This window comes from Thermobia domestica, chromosome 7 (genome assembly GCF_964235325.1).
Source record: "Thermobia domestica chromosome 7, izTheDome1.hap1.1, whole genome shotgun sequence".
Classification (NCBI taxonomy): Eukaryota; Metazoa; Arthropoda; class Insecta; order Zygentoma; family Lepismatidae; genus Thermobia; species Thermobia domestica.
In genome coordinates this window covers 106,031,125-106,052,374 of record NC_137460.1, presented here as the reverse complement: position 1 = coordinate 106,052,374, position 21,250 = coordinate 106,031,125, and the positions used below count along the sequence as shown (strand labels likewise).

General features: G+C 35.7%; 1 protein-coding gene across 2 annotated transcripts in view; it reads left to right on the top strand.

Moving 5' to 3' along the window:
- The window catches only part of LOC145690299 (muscle-specific protein 300 kDa-like), a 633,032-nt gene that overhangs the window by 509,232 nt on the left and 102,550 nt on the right, over positions 1-21,250 (top strand). For both annotated transcript variants that reach the window (XM_081765072.1, XM_081765073.1), the window contains one exon: positions 7,837-8,145. In XM_081765072.1, the coding sequence (XP_081621198.1) occupies positions 7,837-8,145 (309 nt within the window). The remainder of the gene's footprint in view (positions 1-7,836; positions 8,146-21,250) is intronic.

The window sequence follows — 21,250 nt, the reverse complement described above, 5'->3', positions numbered from 1 at the left end:
CCAAATTTGCGTTATGACGTTAACACCGGTACCTTATCTGATTTTACTAGACCTACTGATCATTGTAAGAGTTATAGGCGACGGCGGCTTTGTTTCTAAGATATCGAATGATGAGAAGGCGGAGCGATTAGTAGAACTTGTAAAATCATGTAAGGCATCGGTGTTAACTCAATATAGTAAATTTAGAGATACGCTATTAGTTATTTCCAAAACGACCTTTTAAAGTTTTTGGGTGGGGGCGCGGTGGCTCATTGGTAGAGCGTTCACCTCTGTTCATGGAGTCCCTGGTTCAATTCCAGCTCGCGTCAAGTGGGGCTTATGGTGGACAAACAAGTGTGCGTGGGATTTCTCGGAGTTCTCCCGTTTCCTCTCACTTTCTTCATTCCACCATTTCATTCATTTATCATCATTACTGTCTCCTTTAGCCCACATGCATAACCGTGGGACGTAAAATTCAAAGATTTCATTTCATTTTAAAACTTTTTTTTTAACCATTTCGTTTTTCGTTACATCGGGAAAAGCATGGGACAAATGCTGATTCTTTTGCAGTTGATGAATACAAAGTATCAAAATGACCATAATATTCACTGTTTCGGATTTCTTTCTTATATATATATATATATATATATATATATATATATATATATATATATATATATATATATATATATATATATATATGAATATATAAAAACTTGAGATAGTCGAAGCGTGGCAGCTTGAATAGCGGTTGTGTTGTATGACGTAGGCCTGAGAGTGTAGTATTTTTGAAGTAAACGACACGTGACTGGGAATTGCATGGAGCGAGAGCAGCAGCTGATTTGCGTTGCCCTGTCTGCCGTGGAGTTGAGTAGAGTGGAGTGCTTGTTTTAGTTCAGTGCTAGTGTTGTGAAAGGAGTGACGTGGGACCTTTTTTTTATTTCTTCTTCTTTTCTTTCTTGTTATCTATTAGAACATCATGGCCCGAGAAGAAACAATTAGCATCCTCCACAAAAACATTTGGTAAGCAACTAACTAGGTTAAGAAAATAAAATATACCACAATTCTAGCTAGCATAGTTCTTCGAGTGTACTTTGTAATAACAGTGAGTGTTCCGTGCGTCTTACCGAAAATAGCCGTTTAGTTTTCGAACTGGTATGTAAATCTTTATAATCTCTTTTCCTCCTGAACTTACACGTAGTCAAGCCTAGATTTATCTGTTTGTATATAAGTGTGTGTTTGAGAGAAAGAAAGAGAGAGAGGGCTACCGGAAAAAAAGGGGATTCCCGAGGGCCTTAAGGTCGTCTTGCTTCAATAAATGTCGCCTTTCTGTAAAAACTACATACTTTCCATATTTTTGTATTTGTTTCTCTGCTGTGTACACAAAAGTAGGAAAACAAAAATCCTTCTGCATCAAACAACTGTTGTGTGATTTATTCGTTCGAAATATTCTGCATGATTTAGTTGAGAAACAAATGTTCTTATTTGACTATTATTATTATTATTATTATTATTATTATTATTATTATTATTATTATCGTCTCACGATTATGCACCAAGGATAAGGGAGATAATGATGAGGTGGATATTAATAGTGGAATGATGGAAGTGGAACGAAACGGGTGAGCTCCTAAAAAATCTAAACACTAGCGGAAACGGATCGAGCCATGGACCCTATGTGGCAGTAGTGAGCCTTCTATCACCGAACCTCCCCTACCTATATTATTATTATTATTATTATTATTATTATTATTATTATTATTATTATTATTATTGTTGCATAATGAATAGGTTTTTCGTAATTTCCTGAATACTTTTGTATTGTAAAATAATTTTCAAGATTCTAATTATGGTCCTGCTTCTGTTCTTTAAAGCGTACGTCTGATAGCTATTTAGTATCTCCTCCAACCTTGCATATATGATCTCCAGTATTACTTACTTCACAAAATATAGCTGATCAAGCGAAGGGGGTTAGAAGCACCTCAGAGTCCTTTTTCTTCTATCTTTATCACAATTTAGACACACACACACACACACACACACACACACACACACGCACGCACGCAAAAAAAGAAAGAAAAAAAAGAATTCGGTCTCTTTTAACCTAGCCGACTGTAAAACTTAAAATATTTAATTTCATTTCATTTGTTTCTTTCAGTGTGTTTTCGATCAACAGTAGTGCGGTTGTTGTTGTTTTTTTTTTTTTTTTTATCTAATTAGTTGAAACTGATATTTTAAACGCCTTCTTAATATCATGTATTGTTCTTAATTTATTATTGTATGATTTGTTAGGATCATACAGTGGGACTTATAAAATGTAGAAGTACGTCCCATCGGGTACTATACACAATAACTTGAACGAAAGCTAAGTTTTGAATTTTTTTTCTTTCATCATCATAGATGGCTAGAACATTGTCTCGGCCGAGTTTGTTGATTGAGTCAGTCTGTTAACATCTACACGAGTAACGATGAATTTAATGATGGCTAACCGTATCCCTTTTAACCCTTCAATGCACCGTATAGCTGATGAGCTACACACCTAGTTCTTGCGTATAAATCTCACAATAGTTATTTCATTTCGTAAGTGCATTTTGTCGCAGCTTGCATACATTCAGTTTTTGCAAGTGCTACAAAAAAAAAAAAAAAAAAAAAATCCCTAGAATGTCTGATGTGTTGAATTTTAATGTGATATGTAAAAAAAAAAAAAAAATTAAAAAAACTTTACAACGGAGAGTAGAGATATAGATGTCTAATATTTGTGAATGAGTAAAAAAAAAGTTTTTAACTTTTAATATTATTAAAACTAAAAACAAACGCTAACCACAAAGTAGATATTGTGACACGGGTTCGAAGTGTAAACTGCATTATGTAGCTAAATAGCTTCAAACAGTTAATAACAAATTATTAACCTAAATGTTGGTTCCTAGGTTTTTAAATTTGTTTTACTATAATTTACAACATTAAACTCTACTCATGATTTTTTTTTTTCAAACAAAATTTAAAAATTATGCATTTAAGGGTTAAAATCTGTAACATTACCTAGCTTCTGTGAAACTTTCACAGTAGCAACGAAATGTTGGTTGCCTATAATAAAATAATATGTAGAAAAGTGGCTATCCATATCCCATACATAAAACTAGGTGATTCTCTTTACTGTCTCGAGCCGATTATTTTATTTCGTTGTTCTGTTTAACCAAATGAGCGGCGCTTCCTTAGGTTCCATGGACTATACGCCCCTGGTTTCGGTCCGGTTAAATACGTAAAAATCGTTGTCTAGTAGTTTTCTGAAAATTCAATAGAATACTACCTATTGTTTAGCTAAACAGAGAACATGGCAAACAGAATGCATGTTTTTTAATATTTGACAAACGAGTTCAATATATGATTTAATGAGAAAAAAAAAAAAAAAAAAAGACATCGATCCAGGTCCAGAGTTAATTGCGTTAACCGGCATTGACAAATATTTGCTTAATTTATCATTTTCAATAATATTACGAATGAGTGCGTAGTTATTCAGTATGTTGACCTATTAGAAGGCTAAGCCGTTTTAAGGAGATAAATAGCGTTAGAGCCAAAGTGGTATTATATCAGTAGATGAAACATACTATGTAACACTGTTGACCTATTTAAAAAAAAAGAAAATAAAAAAAACGAAGAATGAGAGTGAATAAGTTCATTCAGTGTTGTCCAATGTTCAAAATCCATTAGTTGCATCTTGTATAATACAGTAACATGTTAGATCATGTTGGTATTGAAGAGCCTGATTGATATGTGTTTTCCGTTATTTTCATCGTTAAATTTCTGTGTCATTGTAAATAATATATATAGTATACAGAAGTATATTATTATAATTTCGACGGACTTTCTCCATTGTAATGTATTCATCTACAAATACAATAAAAAGAATTAAAATTTAATTTATTCGATGTCATTCATTTAGGATCATAGTTCAATGAACCAGACACTAAATGTCAAGTATTTCTTTCATCTAACATATAGTACCAGAGCCAGTTCAGAAATTGAAATACAGTAAAACCTGCCTTCAACGGACCCTTTATTAAACGGAAAACTGTCTTAAACGGAAATATTTCACGGTCCCATGAATTTTGGAGTACAAAACGTGTAAAAGTCCCTTCATTAAGCGGAAACTTTATTATGCGGACAACGGAAAGCAAAAGAAACCTTTAACGGAAAATTCTGAGTTCCGGATTACAGCGTTTAGAAAATGTTTAGACATTCTGTGAGAGGGTAAATGTGTATACATTGTATGTCTGCGATAAATTCTTCGTTCTTTTGTTAAATCTTTTTGGGCATTGTTGACCTTCCCCAACCACTACTCATATTCATCCCCACAATGTTTCTTTAATCCCCTCACCTTAATCAAGAATCATACGGAAAGTCGGAAAGGAGAAGACGAGGTGAAAGAAGAAGAGGAATACGGTACCGAGTTCGAAGAAAAGTGTAGAAAAGAGACGTATCAAGATGCTCTGAGAAGTTTAAAGGAACTACAACAATTTGCCTTACGAAAAAATGACTCTGATTTACTTAGTGCAATTTCTCAGGCTAAAGTGTGTGCGGAAAGTAGAGCAGCCAAGCAGCAATGTATACAGAAAACTCTGTTTGACTACCGGAAAAAATAAAGAAAGCATGTGCATAGCATATTTTGTATTAATTTTAAACTTTCTGTGTATTAATTCGTAGAAGAAAGAAATGTAATTGAAAAAGGCACGTAGAACATTTTCTCAGTATGTCCATTATAAGCATCTATTTTTTTTAAAAAAAGAAAAAAAGGAAACGTCTACCTCCATTAAGCGGAAACCTGACTTAAACGGACGTATTTTGCCAGTCACGCTCGATTCCGCTAAAGGCAGGTTTCACTGTACTTTCAGATCAAGATCCCAGTTGTATGTATAGTTTTATGAAAGATTTACAAATACTATACTTACAGTTCTGTAGTTCTAAATTTTCACAGTTCTATAGTTCTTAATATAGAAATATAAAATAATATAGAAGTAGGAGGGAAGAAAATAAAACAGGTGACTAGGTTTCGATACCTTGGTAATATTATTAGTAATGACATGAAGTGCGAACGTGAAGTAAAAGCAAGGATAGGAATGGCGAAAGAAGCCTTTAGGAGGAAGAAAATATTTTGTGGGACCTTGAATAAATGGTGGTCGAGAAAAGAACAATTTCAGATATTATTAAGAAGAGGACGAGAAACTGGTTGGGATATTGGCTAAGAAAGAATATATCATGAGGGCAGGGGGCCGAAGAGGGGCGACCGCCACCCCAATATTTTTTCTCGTCCCCTTCGTCTCTCCATTTGTCTATAAACACTCATGTCCAAACTTATTGTCGCATGTCTATAAATATGTTGTTCTAGGAATATAATTTGATAACGAATTCGCCCTGCATTTCTTATAATGTTAGTATCTGTATAATCGGCAAAGACATGTATGTGGCAAATTTTGTCAAAAGAGCAGTAAATAAAAACAATTATACGAAAATAAAACTTTTTTGTTCATTTAGCAACATTTTGTTTTATTCATTCTAATTTTCATATTTATAATTATTTTCCTATGAGATTTAGCACAAATATACATTTCCTCATTATACACATAGTATCAGTATTAAAAGGAAATTGCAAAATCATGATCAAACTATACTCTTAGAAGAAAACAGTTATAGATATACGACAATCATTTTGGACATGGGTGTACAATCGGTGAATAATAATAATAATAATAATAATAATAATAATAATAATAATAATAATAATAATAATAATAATACTATGTACAACCGATAATAATAATATTCAAAGCAAAACAAGTGTCGTTGCCTCGCCGCCTCAAAATTTTTCAAGCCTTTTCTCTTGCCCCCCTTACTATTACGAGCCTAGCGCCGCTACAGCATGAGGGACGTGCTAGAGGGTATGGTGGCAGGAAAGAGAGGGAGAGAGCGAGAGTACAACTAATAAACGATATCAGAACAGAAATATCATACGCGAAAACGAAGGGGTTAGCGGAGGACCGTGGAGCATGGAAACTTCTTAGTTGCGGCAAGTGACCTGCCAATACTGGCAGAATACCTATGATGATGATTATTATTATTTTTATTATAACGATTCTCTTTAGATGAAACACTGCACATTAATAATATAAATGAGTGTATGTACGCAGAAGGAACCAACTCACTGCGAGAAGGAATAGAGAAAATCGCGCCCGATATACCAGAAAGAGTTAAGAAAATTGTGGTGACGAGCACAGTGGATATACTATTATTATAGTTAAACCAAACTTTCCATCTTTCCATTTTTCTCTCTTTGTTCGTTCCTTTCTCTCTCTCTCTCTCTCTCGTGGTCTTCCTCGTGATTGTGGTTGACACTTGTGTATTCGGCGCGGGAGACCCAGTTTCGATTCCCTGCGGGAGCTCATGTGGTTTGGATTCTACATTATGCTTCAGGTGCCACCTGGATGCTGAAAGAAACACAAAATTGTAATCCCATCTATCTAGTTTCTTTTGTGAACGCAGAGTAGTGAGATTTTTTTTTATCGATATACTTGAATAGCGGCTAAGAATAAAATAAAAAGATTTAGTATTTTATCACTGAAGTCATGATTCCATTAAATAAATAAGTAAATAGATATAAACAAAATAAAAGTACTATAAGCCTTGAAGCAGAAACTGTACTGATGGGGCCGCGGTGGCTCAGTGGTAGAGCGTTCACCTCTGGTGCATGGGGTCCTTGGTTCGATCCCAGCTGGCGCGAAGTGGACTTTGTGGTGGACAAACTCAATCTTCTGCTTTCTCCTTTAATTCCCAATATTTTCTTCTATTTTTCAAATCATCTATGTTTCCTTCTTCCTACTCCTCACTTTCCTTCCATCTTGCTATTGCAGCATGAAAAAGGCAGTTTCTTCGCTAGATGTCAAATCCAGTTAACCGTTCTACGAAGGATGCTTTATAAGAGCGTCCTCTTCCCTCCTACTTTTTTAAAATATCTTCTTTGTTACGTTCTCGGTTATCTTCCTCCAACACTACATTTCAAAACTCTCGAAGTACTTTTTCTGTAACTTTCTGTAATGTCCAAATGTAGAGTATGGTCTTGAAAATGTGCTGTCACTACAAACATCTATTTATTCTAAAACTTATTTTTTTAAGGGAAAGAAACAACTACCACCAACTAGGTGCTACTACTACTCAAACGAATGAATTTCAGATTGCACGTAACTTCTGTTGAATTGCCCTTACTTCCCTGAACGCCTCAACTGTTTCAAATAAATTGAGTGTAACTCAAAATAATTGTAGAACAAGAAACAAAATTCGAAAAACATAATGTTCTAGGGCTTGGAAGGTACTATGAAATACATTGTACAGTAGGAGTTTTAGATATTTATAACATAAAATACATTAGAGTAAGTATAATAAACCTTATCCATTTATTTCATTATCCTTTAAGATCTCAAGTGATATATAAATTCCGTAGCTGTGGCAAAGCGAGTAGTTATTTCATCCACTCCCAACACTTATTATTTCTGGTGTGTAGCCTCTAGTTCGTCGATAGTGTGAAGCAAGGACGTAAACACTAACTACTTAATACACATAAACTTATTTTCTCCATATTTTACCTTTCGTTTGCAATTTTTTATTCTTTCTTTCTTGTAACTGATAAGTAACTTAGAGAATTAAAATGTAGTTAATTAAAATGAATTAAAATATAGTTAAGAGGATGCATTTTACTTTTTCAGAAAATTTTCTTTTATTTAGCCGTTATTGAAATAATTTCTGATTCACCCCTTACAGGGTCAATTTAGAGATTACAGTGTTCTAAGGTCATTTGTGTTATCTTTGCAGGGCTTGTACGGTTCTCTTGGCCAGCGAGAAGAGCTCCTTGAAGATCTAAAGACGTCTGCTGAACCCTTGACGTCATCGTGTTCTCCGGAAGTTGGGCAGAAGATCGAGGAGGCTGTTCGCGACGCCATCTGCGCCTGGAACGATACACGCCAGTCGCTGTTCACGCTCTGTACGAAATATCAGAACGCCGTGAAACTGTGGCAGCAGTATCGTGAGGCGAGCGAAGCAGTGAAGGCGTGGGCTGATCAACAGCTCCTCAACGTCTCCCAGCTTGGAGTGGAACCTGAAGAAGCTCTGCGACAGGTCAAGGTAAGGTCAATTTTCTTTAAGCATCTTCGCAAGCGAACTGCGCATGCGCATAATTTTGTTTTCGATAGTCATGACCTTGACCTCGTAGGAAATACTCCAATATTTTTATTTACTGCCTATAGCTTAATTATCAAGGGAATAGAAAGCGAATTAGAAACATTTGTTTAGCGAGCAAATTTGTTTAGTTTGTTTCTGATTTTCGTTCCAGGCTGATAATAAACATTGATTATCCAGAACTGTAGGGCTAATAACATTTTTTTTTTAATTGTCTCGTTATTAAGGTTCGCACAGTAGTGATTGTTGTTAGTGTATGTGGGTGACCTCGTGTCGTAAATGTAAACAGATCGATAACTAAGTGTGAAGAAGGAAATACCACATAAGCAAATTTGCTTGAGACTCAATCACATCTTTCAACCGTAAATTCCTGTTTAGCTGTTAAAGATGATATACTAAACAAAATACGCATTAATCAGGGGAGAAGATAGAGATAATGCAAAATAATATTCTGACATATGGTAGGTGTAATGACTTAGTGATGGAGAGCTCACCTTTCGTCCGAGAGGTCTCTGATTCGATTGCCGGCCACGGGAATTTTGTGTGGATATCATCGTGTCCATAGGATTTCTCGGGTTTTCCCGTTTCTTCAGTAGCGTCATTTCAGATTGCAGGGGCGAGGGGCAAGTTTGTCTACTGACATGAGAGTTCCATGTTTTTGACTAGTACATTAGTATACAATTTATTATAAAGTATGTGCTTTTCAAACTCAGGGGACATTTGCCCCTGCCCCAAGTGATGCCCTTGGTTTTTTTCTCATATTCTGATTCCACTAATTATTTCATAAACTTTGCTTTCATTAATACGCTTTTGACGCGAGTGACCCGTTCAATTCCTGGAGGAAACTCTCTGGTTCGGATTCCATATTAAGCTGTAGATTCACGTCTGATATAGCTTCGCTGCTGAAAGGGATCGAAATTTAAAAAAAAAAAATCCACTTTCATTAATCATCCTTCTTTAGGCTAAAGGATATAATTGTAAGACGTAATATATATATATATAGGGCGCAAAATTTCCGGTCGCCAGGTCGCCACTGGCAACTACAAATGTAGAAGTGACGACCAGCATTCAGTAGGTCACTAGATGATTTGCTGACGATTTCCATCAATTCTCCGTCATTTAATGACTTTGATCCGAAAACTGGTACTTCAGTGCAGAGAGAGAGCGTTATACAAATGAGAAGTCTTAAGGTAAGATATATTTTTAACATGTATATGAATTGTCCAATTCAAAACTGATTATCCTGAATCTAATTGTCTGGTTTGGAAATTTATGCCGTGGTGTAATCTCGTTCTTTGTCAAACCAAAAGCCGGGAGGGGTGAGGATCTCTCATAATTTGTGCGTTAGAGATACTGGCGACATTCATTTTTGGATTGGCGAGTGCGTCTGACTTTGAAATTTTGCAGTCTACACCTCTCATCCACCAGATCGCTATTGGCCACGTGATGTGTGCCCAGCACATGATTCACGATGCTGTTATTTCTTGCTTTCTAGACCGAACGTCGATATCTCTTAGTTAATGCAGCTCCGTAGCTACGGTAGAGGGGCTGCGGTTTCTCAGTGGTAGAACATTCACCTCTGGTGCACGGGGTCCTTGGTTCGATTCCAGCTCGCACCAAGTGAGCTTTGTGGTGGACAAACACCGTGTGCGTGCGTTTCCTCGGAGTTCTCCCGTTTCCTCCCACTTTCTTCATTCCACTGTTTCATTTCTCATCATCACCGTCTCCTTTAGTCTAGCCGACATAAACTTGGGACGTAAACTTTTTATTTTTCTACTCGGACTTACTACATTCCTTCCGGACAACCTCTGATATAATATTCATTCGTTACTGTAGAACTTGGCGTCATAACAAATATTCCAGTTAGCATATTTGCACTTAACGGTAGTTATCAGTGTTCGAATAACACAATCTGGATCACTTGACTGGTAATGACTCGAACCCTGATCAATTTTTTTTTGTTCTTATTACTATCGATTTAACATAATGTTTATGTAATCATACAATAAACAAAACTTTAGAGAATCAATACTATAGACCAGTTGCAATATATTTTCAGAAAATTTCCTAATTCTCTTAATACCTTTTATCGTATTTTTTGGTTACGTTATTTAAAGCTTGGACTTTCTTAAATCCAGACATTGATATTCTTGATAGGTTAGATCAATGAAGTTCAACTATACTAAAATTTAGATTTATCAAGATTTTCAAGTTTTGCGTGTGAATGTATTTGAATTTCTTGCATTTAATTGTGGAGAAAACATTAGTTGGCGTCAATACATTGTCTTTAGGATTTTTTTCTTTCATAGTGCTTTACAAGCATTACGACATTATTTTTTATTTTTGTATTTTTAGAATTGCATCCTTTATTTTCTTCGTGATAACTTTTTCTTTTTAATTTTTACAATTCATGCACTACGGCGATTGACTTACACTGTGTATAGACCCTAATGTAGGTGAATGAATGGACTATAGTATTGACGCCAACTAATATTTTCTCCACAATTATATGCAAGAAATTCAAATGATGATATGGCAGGCAGAATGAAACTAGGCCAATGAAAATAAAATACCCAGTTAAACCTCTTTTGGGCAATTGACAGACGTCGTCGCAGCGTCACCGAGATGAAGTGATCCTGATACGCTTGCGTATTGTACACTCACATCTCACGCACTCCTGTTTAATGCGTATCGCTGAGCGTTCGTATTGCGAAGACTGTGTCGTCCCACTGATTATTCACTATATTCTTATAGAACACCCAGAATACTTAAATCTCAGAGAACTCTTAGGAATGAAAATCTTAAGTTCTGGACAGTGTTCGAGGTGGGAAGAAAGCAGAGGCGGTTTGTTTTATTACGATTTTGATTCGACATACCGGCTATTTAAATGTTGAAATACAGTGAGGGTATGTTGCCTAAAAAATTGCATTTCTATTTGCATAATGACTGAAAACCATTGGAGAGCTTCTCTGTAATAACGGAGGGGGGGGATATGAAGAGACTTTGATTCCCTGCCAACAACTTCCTTTAAAAAAAAAGTCGCTTATGTTGTATTATAGAGAATCATACACGAAAATGCTCAAACACCAAATGAGGATATTAACAATTTTCTGCGGGAAAACTCCTGGTCTCCCCACTCGACTGTGGGGTATTCAAAATCCCCAGAAGATACGCCCCATAGCAGACAACCCCTAAGTCCGCCAATTCTCAAATCTCGACATTTATATTCATTAAGGCAGGAAGACACACACTTAACAAAGAAACAATTCAAGGTGACACATCAAAGTATAAACGAGATAGACTTCTTTGAACTCATTTTAAGCGCAAAAGGTAGGAAAAAGATAACAAAAATGTTGGCGTTGTCAACTTTAAAATTATTTCCACATAACAAATACGCAAAGCTATTCGTCAATTACTGTGTATAAAAATGGATTTATGAATGGTATTTAACGTCTACTTTCCAGTGACGGTATGTTTTAATCACTGAAAAAACAGAGGCGGTATGCCTTCATCACTGAAAAACCAGAGGCAGTATGGCATACTACCGCACACCGTCTCACTTCGACCACTGGTTCTGGAAGATAATGTGGTTATTAGTAACCACATTCTCATTTTTGTTCGTGAAATTGGGAATAAACATAAAATGAATCATAATTAAATATTAAGCACACGGCCACCGATGCTACCATATGTGCAACACGTGTATTCGCGCGGGGCGACAAGTTTTTGAAGGGCGGCAAAACCTGTCAGAACTACTTATATGATTTAAAATAAATATTTCTTGTTGGAAACAGATTTCGTGATGATGATAGTTAAATTTACTAAGCTGACCTTTTATTTAAATACTACATTCATAAATCATGTTTACGTCGCATTAAGTGTAAGGTCACATGGACAGTCAAATGGCAGGCAAATGGTCAAACAAATCAAAGCATGAATTGTTTGATTGTTGTCAAATACAAAAACTCAATTATCGAACAGTAGCGGAAACCTGTTCCATTTAGTTAGTTATCACAGTTTTGATATGAAAACTAGTCTTGTCTGTGTCACAAACAAGTTCGTAACCATTGAAGATAGAAACTTTTTTTTTTTTAAATTTTCCTTTAAACAAATGTAGAAGGAAAATCAAGAAATAAAAATAATATTGCTGGTTGCACTGGAATTGAAGATCGATATTGAACTCTGTAAAAAGGATTACCATCTTTCCTCTGCAGGTGCGTTTGCTTTATCTTTCACTAGTATAATAGATTATAACACACACAACGAGATTATATTTGTAGTGTTTAGGCCTTTCTGAGTGTGAATGGACTTTCCTTTCCCTTCGTTGTTCATAGTATCATACTTAAAATCATGGCTTTTAAAGATTTGCTCTTTCTGAAGAAAGGGTTGAGTTGAGTTTATTTTAGTTTAGCGTCCCTTTCAGCAGCGAGGCTATATGAGACGTGGACCTACTGATTAACGTGGAATCCGAACCACATGAGCTCCCGCCGGGAATTGAACCCGGGTCTCCCACGCCAAAGGCGCGTACACTAACCGCTTAGCCACGAGGGAGCTCTTCTGAAGAAAGGGGCGGGGGGCAAATTTCCTAGGGCCGGCCCTGCTTAAGCATCTTGAGTTATTCAAATTAGCACAATAGTAAAATTATTACATAGTAACTTCAAGTTATCAGAAATGAAAATTGGATTTCTTCGTCCATTTGCAGTATCTTGGAAATATTGTTGACTTGCACATCAAAGTTGGCTCAAGTCCAAACCCGACTGAGCTCTTGGCGCCATTTATGGTCTAGACTCTGGCGAAAGTTTTTGCTTTCCATTACGTTATGAAAAGACTTTCAGAAGATATATAGTAATACATATTTACGTGATTGATTATGCCTTGATGTCTTACAATTCTTTACAGTCATGAGTTATTTTAGCTTTTGTATGGACATAGTAATAGGAGAAAAGAACATGTTTTCAAAAAGATTTTTCATATTTTTAAGTATTATAATATGGTGGAAGGAAAAAAATATTTATATGAAAAGCTAGGAACTTACCCACAGCCAGGAGAGCAGCTAAAATAATTAGAGTGCCGAAGTTCTATTGGTGAGCGCTATTTGCAGTCAGTGTTAAAGTACTTTAGTGAAATACATCAGTATTTGCTTACATTATCACTTAAAATGTCTTTGGCATAATAGGTTACATATAAGGTGTTAAAAGAACGCACACTGTATGCAGCACTTCTCTTTGGAGGTCGGGGGATTAGGTCGTAGTGAGACTTACATTATTGAAGCGGAGTTTCATACATTGCCGAAAACCACATTTCTATTTTTCGTCTTTTCTGAACTGTTTTTCTAGTGTGCTATAGACCTGCTTCCTTATGAAGAATCACATAGTAGTAGTTACTAAAGCGAAGTTTCATTTGTTTCCGGAAGCCAGCATATTCCTGTTTTTCATCTTTGTCTGAACGGTTCGACTGATATTCATATTTTGCATGGCTTTCCTTTTATAGCAAGTATAGGGAAGTTGAAGGAAGTTTTACTGGTTTGCTCAAGCTTTGGTTTTGGAAACTACATAGTATTTGTATTTTTTTTTCTTGAAAACTAAAAAGGAAAAAAAAAATAGGATGCCTGTAAACATCAATTTTCTTGTAACCAAGGAAATGCAAATTTATCTATATGTGCAGTTATTCGACAAGAAGAAGAAAGCTGAAATTATCAAAGAGCTTGTTGTGCTTTACTTACCATATCAAATAGTGTTAATGACTAAATTGAAGAATAACAAGTCCTATACTGAAGTTGGGTTCACAACCACTTATTTTTCTGACCTCAGCTCTTTAGATAGCTCGTGTATACTCTTACTATTTCCCTGACCCCACCGTTTGCAAACTATGCCTCTCTTTTTGTGAATCTTCTGCTGAGTGTTGTTAGTTCCACTAAGTTTGAATTTTAACATCACAGGTTGTATGCTCTTTAGCAAATATTAAATAAAACGAAATGTAACTCCGTATTTTTTTTCTTTAGCTCCCGGCATAAGCGTACCTATACTGGTTAATTAAGGATCAGACTACTAACATTTTTTCTTTTGCCAGTTTTTCATAAGTGAAAAGAGATAATGAAATGTAACTTATCACAGTAATAAGTAATGTTATTCTACACCCGAAAATACAAATCGGAAGAATTTTCAGTGTTGCCATCCATATAAATTACAGTGTGACCAGAATATGAGTTATCCAAAAATCTATATAAGGCAGCGACTAGAAAAATGAACTCAACGATAGTTGATGACTTATGTTGTTGTCTTGGCTCCTTGTTGACTACTTCTTAAATAATATTTGTATTTATTTTGTAATAAAAAGAAAGTGTAATTTTAATGTAGGATTATGATATTTTATGTGAATTCTTCGTGTACCTTTACGTTTGTATGTAGTGTAATAAAAGTTCAGAACAACTTGTACCTTAAATGCTCAGACAGTACATGATTTCTTCGAACCAAGTGGTACACCCACTACAATTCTATATGTATTTTAAGTGAATGAGATTTAAATATCTGTTTGTTATCTTTGCATCCGGGTAGCGCATTGCCGATGAGTTAGAGAGAGACTGGCAAAATGGAATGTGATGAGATATTAAGACGGAAACACGTGCATGGGTTTTAATTCATAACGTAATATCCGTCGTTGTGAGAGTAAACCGCACGGAAATAGGGTTAACACTTGATCCAGAAAAAGAAAATTTTCCCTTAAAAAAAAAAAAAAAAATATTGATTGACTTGTGTGACTGTTGAATGATTTAGCTTCTTACACTGCTGAAAGTTTCAAGGCTGGCTATTATGTGACACGCTGTTTCTATGTATAATACATTTCTTTCCTGTTTCGATTTTTTGTGCCAGTAGTCTTTTTAGGTCATCATTCATTTTCATTACAAACAAAAGAAATTATAGTTTAAAAGTATTTGAGGGAAATCAAAGTTATGTTAATTCTTGGAACGTTTCTGTATTTAACCGAATCTAACCGAAACAATGTGCCGATTACCTTGGTACAGTATTAGTTTTTTTTTTTTTTTTTTCCTTTTTAACTTTATATGATGGATGAACTAGACGTGAGACACTTTTTGCAGGCAAGTAGTTAGCAGATGTCCAAACTCGGGAATCCAACTCTCAGACTCGAGGCTAATAGTTGATAGCGAGCTAAAGCACGAGTCGTAATATGATTAGTGAGTGCGAGTGATGATTTTCCAGGGCGCAACCCATGGAATCTCCTCTTCTAGAGCCGTTAAATTCCCCCATCTCACCCCTGAGACATTTCTTCTATCGGGCTTGACCTGAATTAACAATATTTTCACAGTACTATTTCCGTTTAAGGCCATCCAGAAATCATGACCGTTGCCCGGTACGGTCCCAAGTTCAGTCTTCATTATCCTTCAGCAGAGAAATGATGCTCGCATCTCCCGAGTTATTTTTCTGTTGCCCTCGGCTCACCTCGGAAAAAAAAAAAAGATAGAATTTACTTAGTTCCCTTTTTGAACTGATGCGCCACATGGACTGAAATAATGAATAGATGAAATTAGTAGAAATTCAGTGCGGTTCAACTCTAAAGCAAAAATTCAGTGAAGTGAGCATTCCAGAATTTCATTTTACATTTGCCTCTCTGGTTCTTAGAAACCCTATATTCATTTTCGTACGTGATTTCATGTTCGGTAGCACATATCAGTATGAACAACTTGTCTCATTTACGAAAAGGAACGAATCCTCAAAGACATCCAGCTTAAAAGATAATCCTAGATATTCATCTGACCTCGGTTCTGACAATAGATTGTGCAAGTAACATATCTCCAAACACCCGAAAGCTGGTTGTAGGAAGAAAAAAGTCAGGTATCTGGAAAGAAACAATAAACATCCATCTACTGCCCGGATTTCCTTGTTCCTTTTTAAAAAGCTACATTTTCATATTGGATTTTTAAATACATCATTAAGGATGCAAATGGTTTCCTTTTTTTCAGCCCGCGCAATTGTACACTGATGACTATGTGGTATTGAGTTTGACATCCTTGTCCTACAGTATATAGATGTAGTTCGGAAAGAAATGAAACTTAATCTTGTGGTAATTCCTCTAACGAAAGCGTGCAAGCTGCCAAGAAACACTTCTCGAAGAGTGACTAGACTGTGTAGCAATCAAGTTATCTTCTCTCATGCTTCGTTATCTATGACGAAGTTAGTATCAACAGTTGATACTGTCGAGTAGTTTGTTTCTAGATAATTTGCCTGTCAGTGAATATAATCAGTGGAGGCCGGTCGTTCTCATACTTTAGATTGGTTGCCTATGTATACATTAATAAACAATGCAGAAATATGGATTGCGACTTTATCGTAAGTTTCTGGTGTATGTATCTTTTTCCCGAGGGGGAAACATATAAGGAAAATAAGAGGCGTAAGAAATAACATTTTTCCCCTGTGTAGTTTATTATTGTAATGAATGATTGACAATAACTTCTGTGGATACTAAATATCTGCACTACTGTGGATATTGAGTCCATCTTTTAGCCCATTGATGTATATGGGAAATTTTTTTCTGTTTTCTATGAAACGATCTTAAGTAAAAATTAAATTTAGTGATACATAATGTTAATATTTGATAATCAAATTTAATTTAACTAATCCATACTAATAACTAAAATAATGCGTGTGTGGGTGAATGTATGCCATCAGTTTTTTTCATAGAAAGGAGTCAACTACAGCCACCAAATTTTGTACAATATAAATTTTCATCATTTCTACTCGTGTACGAAGTCTTTTTTTTATTTTATGACTCGAGGACAATTGCGGAGAGTCTGTATATGTACAATAATGCCTGTGAGGTCGGTAATCCCGTTTTTCCGATCGTTCAAGTTGCATACCTGGCAGATTTTGAATCCTTTCGTATTAACCTAATTCTTCCCGCACGAAGAAGGGAATATCAGGTTGCCCGAGAATCGATAGGTGCAATGACTTTTGGCATTGATCGTTGTTATACATATACAGTGTGTTTCAAAACAACACCGACAAAGTGATTCCTGACACCAAGATAAGACAAAAAGTATAGACCAAGCTGAGTGCACAAATGCTCCCTTTCGGAGTTATAGGCTGCCGAAAACATGAAAAAATGAACTTTAAAGGTCCATAGCTCCAATACTATGGGACCACCGTATTCGGACCAAGTCTTTATTTAGGAACTAGTATGTGCCCTACCCAAATATCCATGTTTCAGAATCCTGCGGTACTTCCGCAACAATTTTTATAGAGGTAATTGGTGTGTACTTCAAATTATGTCTGTAGAAAAACTGCCTTTAAAAAATTGTTGGGTGAGTACATTAAGATTCTGAAACATACCCAGACAGCAATTTAAACTTGCTGCAAGTTGCCACAAACTTGCTTTTGCAAGGTAAATTAGCTTGCCGCAAGCTATACTATGCAAGCCAATTAGCTTGCTTTAAGTTTGTGGCAAGCTAGTTAGTTACATCTGGGCAAGGCTAGGGGCAAGCTTGTCTTCACAAGTTAAACACAAGTCAAATTATCTCAAACGCAAGCCAATTTAAGCGTATTCTCATCAATGGCAAGCTTTATTAAGCTTATTGCAAGCAAAACACAATCCAAAGAAGTTATATGGAATCTTGCACTAAGCGAATTTAGATAAAACAGTATGAAATCAGTATAATTTAACCGTCTGACTAAATCTGTGCTACAATATATTGTCCCCTCACCTCCACAATTATTGGAGCATATGCACAACTATGAAAACACACGTCTTCCATCCGCTTCTGCAAAACATCAAAATAAGCATAATTGTTACGGTTTAGTTTGTGCCACGCAACGCGCCGTTGCTTCTTACAAATATCTAACATGTTGCTATATTAGTGGCGAGTACTTGAAATTTCTACCTTTTTATATAAAAACGCAGAAAAATGTTTATACTTTAAACACAGCGTTCAGATAAAGTTTATAGTAAACTGTAAGTTAAACTTGAAGTTTATATTAAAATATCTGCAACAGTTCTGTAGTCTTTCGCAAAATAAGTAGGCTCAAATCTGCTGCCATCTATGTTCACATTTATGCTTTATACGTAAATACTACAATTCGTTATGCCTCATAGTTACCGAAATATGAGGAAATAAAGAGCGATATTATAGGTACGTGGGACTAGAGTACTAGAGTACTAGACGGAACAATTAAAAAAAATAATTAAGTTTGTCCTTTATTCAAGCTGAATGCTAACAAGACACTAACAACGCAAACACTACCTTATCGCCGAAAGTAAGGAGGTCAGCGTCACGTGGATTTTGAGAACAACTGAAAATCGAACGCGCGCTGGCTTTTTACTTCAATCTAAAGAAAATCGTCTCGCAAGCGAAGCGTGGGTTGCCCGCACTACGGCTTGCGCTAAGCAGAAATAAGCTTTTGTGTATAAGCCAAAGCGAAATAAAATCAAATAAAAGCGGCAGGCAAGCTTGCGGCAAGCAAACATGCTGTCTGGGTATACTTTCGGATAGCGCACATATTAGTTCCTAAGTGAAATCTTAACCCGACTACGGTAGGTCCCATAGTTTTGGAGCTATGGACCTTTAGAGTTCATTTTTTCATGTTTTCGGCAGCGTATAACTCTGAAAGGAAGCTTTTGTGACCCAGGTTGGTCTAGACTTTTTGTCTTATCGTGGTGTCAGGAATTAGCTCCTAAACGTTGTCGGTGTTGTTTTGAAACACCCTGTATGTGCAGTGTGTCGCATCACACTGGTACAAAGACGCCCATGTTATTGTTTCCAAGGGGGGCAAGTATAAGCGACATTTCAAATGTAGTCTCAAATTTTGCTGTAACTATTCTAAAATATCTATTGGGTTTTCGATCTTCCGAAACACAATTTCCTCTAAGGGGGGGGGGGGGAAACGGCTCACCTTGCCCCCCTGATGGGCGCCCTTGCACTGGTGTGTCGTGAAATTTTAGAACTTAAAAATGACGAAACATTTAATTAGTTAAAATCTGCTTTTAAACAGACTGTACCAGTCAACTCCTCTAGCGGCAGTAATAACAGTACTACATAGTCAGTACTTTGTAGCAACTTCTAGGCTCACACTATTATAGTTAATATGAAAAAGCGCGATGTCGTGGGGGTGTAGTAAAGTGTGCCTCAGTCAAGGAAGGTTGGGAACCACTGCTTTAGGGAATCGGGGCTTATTGGTTGATTATAACTTAAGTAAGTTATTATACTTAAGAACAAATATTACTTACGTATCCAAAATGACATTTTTATCAATTTTATTTTTACCAGTTATCCTCATTATTTACCGATCATTCATTAGCTTGTCCTTGAAACAGGCCACATATTCAGGTTAATACATATTCTCATATGGACTGAATAGTTGTATCAGTTGAAATAACTGAAGAAGAAGGCTTGTATTGCCATGACATTTATCGCTCGTAAACAACAGGAACAAGTGAAGGCTGATTAGCAACAATAGAAGTATTATACAGAAAGAGGATAAACAAGAAAAACAATGTATATAGAAGCTTAAAATTTGTATCTTGATTCAGTTGTAAAAGTTACAAGGAGAAAGCGTTAGAATTTAAAAAAAATATATCTTGTTGGCAACACTGCTGATTTATGTTTAAATAATTTATGACAAATTAGTAATAACACTAAAATTAATTTGCGCAACGTCGTTAATTACACCTCCTGGTTTCTGGTTACTGGTCAGAGTAGTTTTGATACTACAACTTATTACCTTTCATCTAATGATAATAAATAGCCTTGCTCAGATTATATCCCAGGGGGTAACAGGTGTGTGCTTGTGTCTCTTTTCTATTTAATCGGATAAATAATCTGTAAAAAGGTCTTTAAAAAAATCGCTGGAAAGTTTTGTTTGATGATATACAGCACGTGCATGAAACAAAATTTAAGTAATATTTCACAGTAAGAATTACGAGTACTGTTAATCGATTGTAGTTGAAGTATAACACAACAATCTATTGATAGGATATAGAATATTTTTATTAGATATATCTAGCCCCTTTTACATTTACATTTGTCTTTTTATTTCCCTACTTTACAGTTTATTCTAAGTTGTGATACTGCTTAGTTCGAAGTTGAATGCGGTATCGCTTTTTAGCTTTGAGGCTGTATAGGATAAGACTCGACAATTTAATGCCGCGTTTTTCGAACTTTTGTCAGTGTGTATTTTAATATCCTGTAGCACACGATATATATATATATATATATATATATATATATATATATATATATATATATATATATATATATATAGCTAATGCCAAGTTACTTTGTATTTTTAATTATGAAGAAATATTGCGTGCAGAACTCAACAAAAATAGTTATTATTATTATTATTATTATTATTATTATTATTATTATTATTATTATTATTATTTTAAAAACTTCCCTATAATTCTTGTATTATATTCCCTAGTGTCTTAAATTTCCCCCGCCACATCAGTAGTTCCGTCACGTCACGTTAGAGTGCCGGGCCACGCTGTTTAAAAATGGTTGGTTTAGTGTGAGGTCCGAACTACACATGTCCTACCAAAGCCTATCCGACTCTTCTGCAGCGAAGGAACTAATAAATTTACAATATTTCGTTGCTTCTGTTTATTGACTTACGACAAATTGTTTCTTAAGTTTATCTTTTCTGCAGTTTTTATATTATTACATTTCTACAGTTAATTTTTTACTCTAGTGAAAAATTTGGATTTCTTTCGAAAACTCCATTTATTTCCCTGAACTTCGTTTTAAGCTATTTTGATTTTTTTAAAATATGCTTTATATATTGACTACCCCTATATTTGAAACTACAGGAACAGGGCTGTGTCGTTGTCTGCTAGATGCCGAGATATATAGGTATTCGGGGAGACAAGCTTTGCTACACAACAGCCCAGAACGCCGCATTAGCAGAGGTTGCACTCGAGCGCTTTCACTGGAACCAAACTAATGGGAAAAGCTTTACTTAGTAAAATCTCATTTTGGCACTCGGTATACAGCGTCGCGTGTTAGACACCGGGATGAAATGAATCTCTGTGCATCGGACTCGGG